At 41.2% G+C, this 8,444-nt stretch overlaps 1 protein-coding gene across 1 annotated transcript; it reads left to right on the forward strand.

Annotated features, from left to right (window-relative positions):
- Positions 1-1,740: 1,740 nt before the first annotated feature.
- On the forward strand, positions 1,741-8,188 carry LOC145899513 (alkaline phosphatase-like). Its single transcript, XM_082988352.1, has 11 exons — positions 1,741-1,855; positions 2,267-2,371; positions 3,425-3,546; positions 3,878-4,058; positions 4,454-4,629; positions 4,736-4,943; positions 5,174-5,335; positions 5,647-5,826; positions 6,152-6,295; positions 6,811-6,955; positions 7,361-8,188. Exons 1-11 carry the CDS (start codon positions 1,783-1,785, stop codon positions 7,644-7,646), a joined length of 1,782 nt encoding a protein of 593 aa, XP_082844478.1. The 5' UTR covers positions 1,741-1,782; the 3' UTR covers positions 7,647-8,188.
- Positions 8,189-8,444: the final 256 nt, after the last annotated feature.

The following is an 8,444-nucleotide window of genomic DNA, read 5'->3' on the forward strand; positions in this document are numbered from 1 at the left end:
GTGACGCAACAAACCGCTGGCTTCGAGCTTCATCCTATATAAACAATTCCCTTATTTCTGTAGCGATAGCGGATTTCGTAACTCTATACTCATTGATGAACTTATTTTTTGACGGCTAGTGTCCTGTTGGTTTTCATCCAAGTATTCCCTTTTTTTTATACCAACCACATCTCAAATGCAGTTCAACAAACACTTTTATAATCGTTTCTATGTTTTCTGTGAAGCAAATTCCCCCCGCAGTTGAAGTCACCTGTGTATTTTGGAAATCTTTTCAACGCCGACCCATTTATCTTTCACACTTATAATGGTGGGCAACCGGCCGTGACCACTTGTGTGTTACGTCACAATGGTATGGCAGACAACTGTTTTTCGCTATTTTCTTCACGTTGATGTTTCCACGGTGTTTTTTCTCGTTTACCGCCCTTTAGTGGGAATATGAATCGGTGTAAGCACAATAAAGCATTGAGCATAGCAGATGTTCATCTGTTGACGTTGTTTAGTTGATCATTGCGACTGTTTTAAGTATTTGCAAACACAAATGCGCCTCCTGGACTTGTAATCATGTGTACTTTGCCAATCAGAAGTGATGCTTAACTAACCTTTAGCAAAAGTACGCATGTGGTAAGTCAACATGTTATTATCATGATGAATTTGTTAAAACCGAGCAGAAATTTGTGGTCAACACAAAAATTTATGTAAATCAAGGCCAATTGAGTGTTGAAAATATCTTTAAACAACCAACTTTCAGGACCAAAACGTGGTCGGGATACTGGTTCCAGAAGGGGACGATTGAAACAGCACTGAAAAAAACGCTTCAACGGCAGACAAAAAGGTTATCGTAAATTGACTTTTGTTTATTACACCATAGCGTCGTTTTGTCTGGCGGATGACTATTTTCTCGTCCAGCGCCCAAAATTTCTAATTGTGCGTCACGATGAAATTTGAAAGGAAATTTTCACCCTAGAGAGAATCTCTGGATCCGCACTACTTCGACTAATTCGTCATGGATGACGTTTACAGCCTGGCTGTTTGCGTGTGGTACAACGCATGGCCCTGACGTAAACTGTGCCGAAGAGCTGGTGGCATATGGTGTTGGCCTCGTGGCCGGGTCTGTGCTTGTGGAAGTGAACTAGACGCCCGCTAGCGTGTTTCCTCTGACGAAAGTTACCCACAAAGCACCATTATCACGGGCATGACCTTGACAGATGAAAGTCAACGCACTTCACACAATAGCTTAATAATTGTCCACGAAAGGGCTTGCTATGGCGTGAACAAAGCTAGTAGTTGTCTTCCTGAGTTTCTGCCTTCTTCTGTGGTTACTTGGAAAACATTTGGCGAGAAAAGCAGAAGAAAAAAGCGGCCACTCCAAGGCGTCAAATAACATGGCACAAACACGTGGCCGTTATACAATTACTACACTGCCGGCAGCAAAGGAGGCGTTGTGCTCCAAATTCATGTGGTCCCAAGGAGTTACTGCGTGGATTTACTAGCTCAGTACCGATAAAGTAGAACAGTGTGATTGTCGAAGTGATTGTTTGATCACAAAGACTTCAGTTTATATTGTGTCGTCTGGCAGGGAGTTGAGTGTACAGGTAGATGCAAAATATTTGAACAAGATAGAGGGAAAAGATTTTCTCATCGTGGTGTTAAACATTAAACCCGAAAGTAGTATGTCTGTCATTAAGTCGCAAAGTCTGCACAACAATAACGTTGTTTTCTGCATTCGATACTTACAGTTTATTTTACAGAAACTTTTTAAACGTTGTTAGGCTTTTAGAAAATATGCGTCTCTTTGTAGTAAAAGCTGTAATTATCTGCTTTTTGGTGTCGAATGTGGACTTATATGATCCAGCTGGTAAGTGCTTTATGTTCATGCTTAATTGGTGACCAGTTTTAAAGTAGGTGTAATTTAAAACAGGTGCTGGTCGATTTGTTTCTTAGCTTATATAAAAGGCTTATGTTAAGGTTTTCGTACGATGTTCAACATAATAAGTTTTATGGCGAAATGATGCTTATGCTAAATGTTAATTTGGTGTTTGGGAAGTCTATACCTCACAAAACCGGTCAGTGGCCATCGTTTAAAAAAAAGACTTCTGGCCTAAGTCTTGTATACTCCAAACTAACGACTACAACCCAAACGCAGGCGTTGACCGACGACAAAATAGCGTGTCATTTGTGGCAAACCAAATAACACGTTTCGTTGTTCCAATTTATTCGTTCAGATTCTACAAATTAAGTGGGGAGAAAATTGCATTTACTTTTACAGAGGAGACTCAAAAGTTCTGGAAAGACTCCACCAAACGTGAACTGGAAGTTGCTCTCAACGTTAGGAAGAACTTGAATGTCGCAAAAAACGTCATTGTTATGATCGGTATGGTAAGATTTTTGTGGTCTGCGTTTGTCTCATTCTGTTTGAATGAAAATTTATATTATCAAGAAGGTAAATGTGAAAGTGAACGCATCGAATTCCTCCCACTGCTGGTCGACTTATTGTACTTGTTTTTTGACCTTAAGTCAGTCGTATGACCTTCCAACGACCACGTGTCGAGCGCGTGGTCCCATTTTATTGTCTTGTGTTAATGTTACGACGCTTTACGACCCCCCGCATGATTAACCCGGGCAGACATTGGGCACCGGAGTTACCTTTGATGTGCAACAGAAGTAACGATGCAGCACCAGCTTAAATAAACCTCTAAAAAGTTACTACAGCTATAAAATCAGCCATTGCTTTGATTTACCCTAAAAGACAACCGTACTTTAATCGATAAAATGCACTTGGCTGATATCGTTGCGCGAAAATCTAACGAATCAAAGGTAATAGCATTTAAATTTGTCAGTGTAGTTGTTCCACCTCCACTGCCACTAATATCTTACTTCAAAATCAGTGCTGAAAGTACGGCGTTCCAGTAACAATTCAACGGATGGTGTAATCCAAACTAGTAATGAGCAACTTAAATTTAGTATTCTTAATTTACTTATATATCACCTGGCATACGAAAAGACAATGGTTGATTTTTGTAAGAATTTTTTTTTACTTTTAACCCTGTATAGAAAGCGACCAAATGTGACGAGAGTATTTACTTGGAAAATTGGGACATTCATAGACATCATAACACCCCGTCAAGTTTGTAGACTTTTTCTAGGGGTGATGTCCCCTGACACACGGACGGGGAAAACCCGAAATCTTGTTTGAACTAAGTGTTAAAATCACCACAATAATATCGATATTTTCTAACACGCTAAGGACAGTATGGTCACCCGTTCAATTTCATTCAAATTGTGCGATAGTTTTGAGTGTCACAAAAACGCGGGAGAAACGTAAAAATGGGAAAAAAATGGGACAGACGTTGGAAAAGGCGGGACGGCCCCCGCGTAAGATTAAACCACAAAGTACGTCACTTCAAATAGGATGTTTGATTTTCAGGCGACGGCATGGGCGTTTCCACCGTAACCGCCGGAAGAATAATGAAAGGTCAGCTTCAAGGTCACCCGGGCGAGGAGTCTTTGCTGGAGTTTGACAAATTTCCCAATGCCGCGTTAATCAAGGTGATATTTAATGAAAATAACCGTTTTATGAATTTCTGCAACATTGCCTTTTTCGTTTTCTCCAACTATTCGATGCCGAACATAAAGGATAAACTGATGTTCATCTAACAAATATTATACAGGCCTAAAAGGGGATCCACATACAATATAAATTAATTTTTTTGGGGGCACTTCTGTTTCAAGCTCTTTTTCTTCGTAATTTGTTGCTTTTCATTGTTCTTTAAGTTTATTGTTGAACAGCGGAACAAACCAGCATTTTGTTTCTCCACAAGATTTGCAGTTTCTTGTTAACTCCACACCTTTGGTGCAAATAACCACATGTTATGTGCAGACATACGCGGTGGACAGGCAGACATCTGATTCCGCACCCACGGCAACAGCCATCTTGAGCGGAGTCAAATCCAACTTCTGGATGGTGGGTTTGACCGCTGCCGCCCGCTTTGCCGACTGCGCCAGTTCCCTACCAACCGAGAGATCACCGGATTCTGTGTTCGTTGATGCTTTTAACGCCGGTTAGTCATTCTTATGATCGTCGACCGAAGGCCCGCGGGTCCATTTCTTACCTCCTTTCTCCGACGGTTGTTTTAGTTTTGCTTGAGCGCAATTTTGTCATTGGCGGTTTCTCATTTCCGAATGCGGTTTTAACCGAGCTTACAGTTCGCAGAATTTTGGCGCTGGAACAAAATCTCACCGACACTTGCCTTTTAGATTCAAAGTAATGTCGCTTGACCATGATACCTACAGAAGAGTGTTATATGTTCTGAAATAACTGACGTACATTATCAAAAGTCGCCGAAATCTTGTTCAAAATCGTTATATTACCCAACAAATCATGTGTATCATGTATTTTGTTCACCCACAATAGCTCGTAAAATACCGCAAAACTGTTCTTTTGTCACATGAACAGGGAAAGCAACTGGCGTGGTGACAACTACCCGAATTAACCACGCAACCCCGGCTGCCGCCTACGCTCATTCTGCCAGCAGGATGTGGTACGGTGACGCCGATCTTACGGAGGAGGCAAAGAGGCTCGGATGCCGCGATATTGCCGAGCAATTCGTTGATCACTCGCACAAATTCGACGTAAGTTTCCGGCTTGGGAAATTTATTGCACTCAACAGTAAATGTATTTGGCCTGTAACTGTGCTTTCTTGTACGAATGTCGTAACGTTTCAAACAATTTGTGAAGGTTTTCTTGGGCGGCGGACGGAAATATTTCCAACCGAACACCACAAACGACCCAGAATACACGGAACAAGCCAACGTGAGGGAAGATGGCAGGGATTTGGTGGCCGAGTGGAAACAGAAGCAAGAATCGGCTGGCAAGAAGTGCGAGTATGTGTGGAACAAAGCACAGTTTGATGCCGTGGATATTTCAAACACCGATACCTTGCTAGGTTGGTGTTGCGGCGCCACCGTGCGGCTGCATTTGGAATTTGTTTTGACGATTCCATGCAATTGTTGTTGTTGTTTAGTTGTCTTTGTTTCTGGATTTATTTTTGCTTTTTTGTTAAGACCGACATATTGTCAGGGTTCATAATATATTTTTGAGCAAAATACTAAGTTGCACAAAAACGGAGAAATAATTTCTTTTACTTAATTTTCAATGAAAAGTTTTCTTTCCCAGGAATGTTTGAGCCAAAAGATATGAAATATGAAGCGCACAGGAAGTTGGAGACAAGTGACAAACCAGAGGAACCTTCACTTGCTGATATGACTGGAAAAGCGATAAAAATGCTCCAGAAAAACAACAAGGGATTTTTTCTGTTGGTGGAGGGCGGCAGGATTGGTGAGACAGTTTTTTTCTCACTTCAAAGGGTGATTGGCAGCATCAGTCAAGCGCCCGACCCATATACTAAGCCGAAAAACCCGATCGGGATTCGTGCCCGGGATGTCCTGGGTTCAAACCCCGGTGTGGAAAAAAAATAAAAAATAATGTCGCACGTTATTCATATTAGTCATGATTATAATTACCTTCAAATCTTACTATCTCACCTTCCCGTTTTGTTTAAAAAAAACTAATGTTAATAACTAGCAGAGGAAATAAAAAATGTTTGACCGAAAGTTACCTGCGTGACCTTGAGTAACCTTTACTTGCAGACCACGCCCACCATGCCACCAACGCCCACCTTGCTCTACACGACACAGTTGCTTTCGACGAAGCTGTGACCCGCGCGATGGATCTGACGTCACAGACAGATACCCTTCTAATCGTCACCGCGGATCATAGTCACGTGTTCACGTTAGGAGGGTACAGCGTGAGGGGAAACCCCATTTTAGGTGGGTTGTACGACATAAGCCTCATTCCTTGCGGTGTGCAATGTACAAATACACAAAGAATGTCCATGGTAACAAAACCACATAAAAAACACACTTCAGTAACCACAATAATTTAAACTGGTTTAATCCGGACATTGCGAAATTCTGTGTTGACATTGTATATTTTGGTGGGTGACACTTTGGGATTCGAACCCATATCCTTTTGCACAAATACCCCGGCAAGATATTGGTAATAATTCTTGTGCTCCAGACTTTTTGCGGAAATCTTATCGAACATTGATCTCATTCTTCATTCTACTTTAACGTGGCTCTTTCCGTTGCGCAGGCATAGCTCCTTCAAATGACAAACCGGAGCTTGCGAAGGATGGAAAAACGTACACAAGTTTGTTGTACGGGAATGGACCCGGGTTTAGGGGAAGCACCGAAGAAAACTGCGACTCCAGAGCAAATGTTTCAGGAATTGACACTGGTTCGTGTAACGTGTTTTTAACGTTCTGTTGTTGCGTGGAATTCGATTTCCTAATTTCGCAAACTGGTACTTTGTACTTTCTTATTCATACATTGGTTTTATGGAGACCGTTTCCAAGGCAACACAGGGATGCACCGGAATAATGATGCAGGGATCGCGAGTTTCCCTAAAAAAATATTCACTTGAAACAAGATTCGAAATATTTATAGGTTTGAAGACTGAAGTCACTTTTTACAAAAATTAGTCTAAAATCTGAAGGAACAGCAACATCATTGTATATAACGGGCACAAAGCCTAGTTTTTGAGGACTGTGTTATAGTCACTACACTGCTTTCTGACAAAAAGTGTTGTAAATTGAAGGAAAAAGAACAAAGCCGTTATACGGAAGACTGTAGCCTAATTTTTAGATATTTCTGCTGCAGTAACCAGGGTAACATTCACAACTTGTTTTGTGCTCTGTTCTGCCCCCAAGCGGCCGTTTCCAACTTCGTAAGAACGGTGATTTTCTTTTCTAGAACATATCGATTACAACCAACAGAGCGCCGCCCCCCGCCACTCTGAAACACACGGTGGAGAGGATGTGGCGGTTTATGCGTTGGGACCGATGGCCCATTTGTTCCACGGCACCCACGACCAAACGTACATAGCCAGAGTCATGAGGTGAATTTGTTGATATAAGAAATAAATGAGATTTTCTTTCAATTTCTGATAAATTAATAAAATGTTTTGTGAATTGATGTCCTACAGTTAGGAAAGAACTTGTGCGATCTTGTAGCCAAAGAAATGAATCAAATAATCGCGTAATTGTTGTTCATATAATTAATCATGAAACACGTTTCGACTTTTTTGCAAAAAGTCTTAATATTCGGACTTTCAAAGTTCAATTTTCCAGTTTTCACAGTGATCTTTAATTGTTTAAAACTGCCATTATTTTTTTCTTTTATTTTAACAACGGTTTTCGTTGCAACATTTTTGCAACTTTTAAAATGCTGTCAGTTTCGGTTTGATTTTAGTTTAGTTTTGCTCTCAATTTTCTGCAATCTCTCAATTTTCTGTACATTACAGATACGCCTCTTGTTTGGACGAAGATAGGGAACACTGCAGTCCCAAAGGCGACGATGACACTGACCCCACGTCGCGAGGCCAATCCATATTCAAAGATTCCACCGAATTCCTGGGAATGAACCTTGACACCACCGAAGCTCAAGTCGCGCTCTACGTTCAGTTTGTTCTCCTTCTCATCCTCGCGCTCTTCGCGAGCGTCACGTGCGCCCTCTTCTGGCGGCACATGAAGGTATTCGGGGGGAATTCCCCCATGGAAGAACGCTACCCGCTCAACGAGAAAATATGAGTTCGGGAATTTTTTGAAGATTTTTTGGTGTTATTTGAGGACAGTGAACTCGTGTGTTTGCGTTAAGATTTCTCAAATTCAAACCTCTCAAAAACAGTAAGTTACCTCCGAAAACCAACATGCAAATTCCCCCACCAAGCCCCATGTTTGTCTCCACGTAACACCTGATAATACGACCTCAGAAAAAGTTTAATATGCGAACAAATTGAAAACCGTAAAACGATTTGCTGCATACCAGTCTTACCCAGACATTGCGTTGTGTCGTTCGAAATGAATTTTTCTGCTTTAATTCTCAAATGAAGCAACAATAATGTTGGTGGTTATATGGGCTGCTATCACTGCAGATGAATTAAGTGCATTCAGTCGAAATCTTGTAATTGTCCGATGCCACGTTTCTGCTGAGAAAGCCATTTTCAATCGATAGTTTCGTGCGTATATTCCTCAAAATTCATCGCTGTGTAATTTGTGTGAATCGTTTTCATTGAGAATTTGACATTCCCTTTGTGTTATGGCGCCATCTTGTAACCTGCTGCCTCTCATAATACACCAGGTAATTTACAACGTGATTTTTGCTTTTGAATTTATCAAACGCTTAACGCAACCGATTCCTATGACGACTTTATAATGAAGACCTGTGGCATTTTGTGTAAACCGGGTATTCAATCGAAAAAAACGCCCAAAAGAGGACCTCCACCCAAAACAGGACATTTTTGTGTCGGCCCAAATCTAAAAAAAACGGTAAGGGTTAGCCTTGGTGTTTTTTCAAAATTCGACAAAAATTTGATCTTTTAGATTCCG

This window comes from Ascidia mentula, chromosome 4 (genome assembly GCF_947561715.1).
Source record: "Ascidia mentula chromosome 4, kaAscMent1.1, whole genome shotgun sequence".
Classification (NCBI taxonomy): Eukaryota; Metazoa; Chordata; class Ascidiacea; order Phlebobranchia; family Ascidiidae; genus Ascidia; species Ascidia mentula.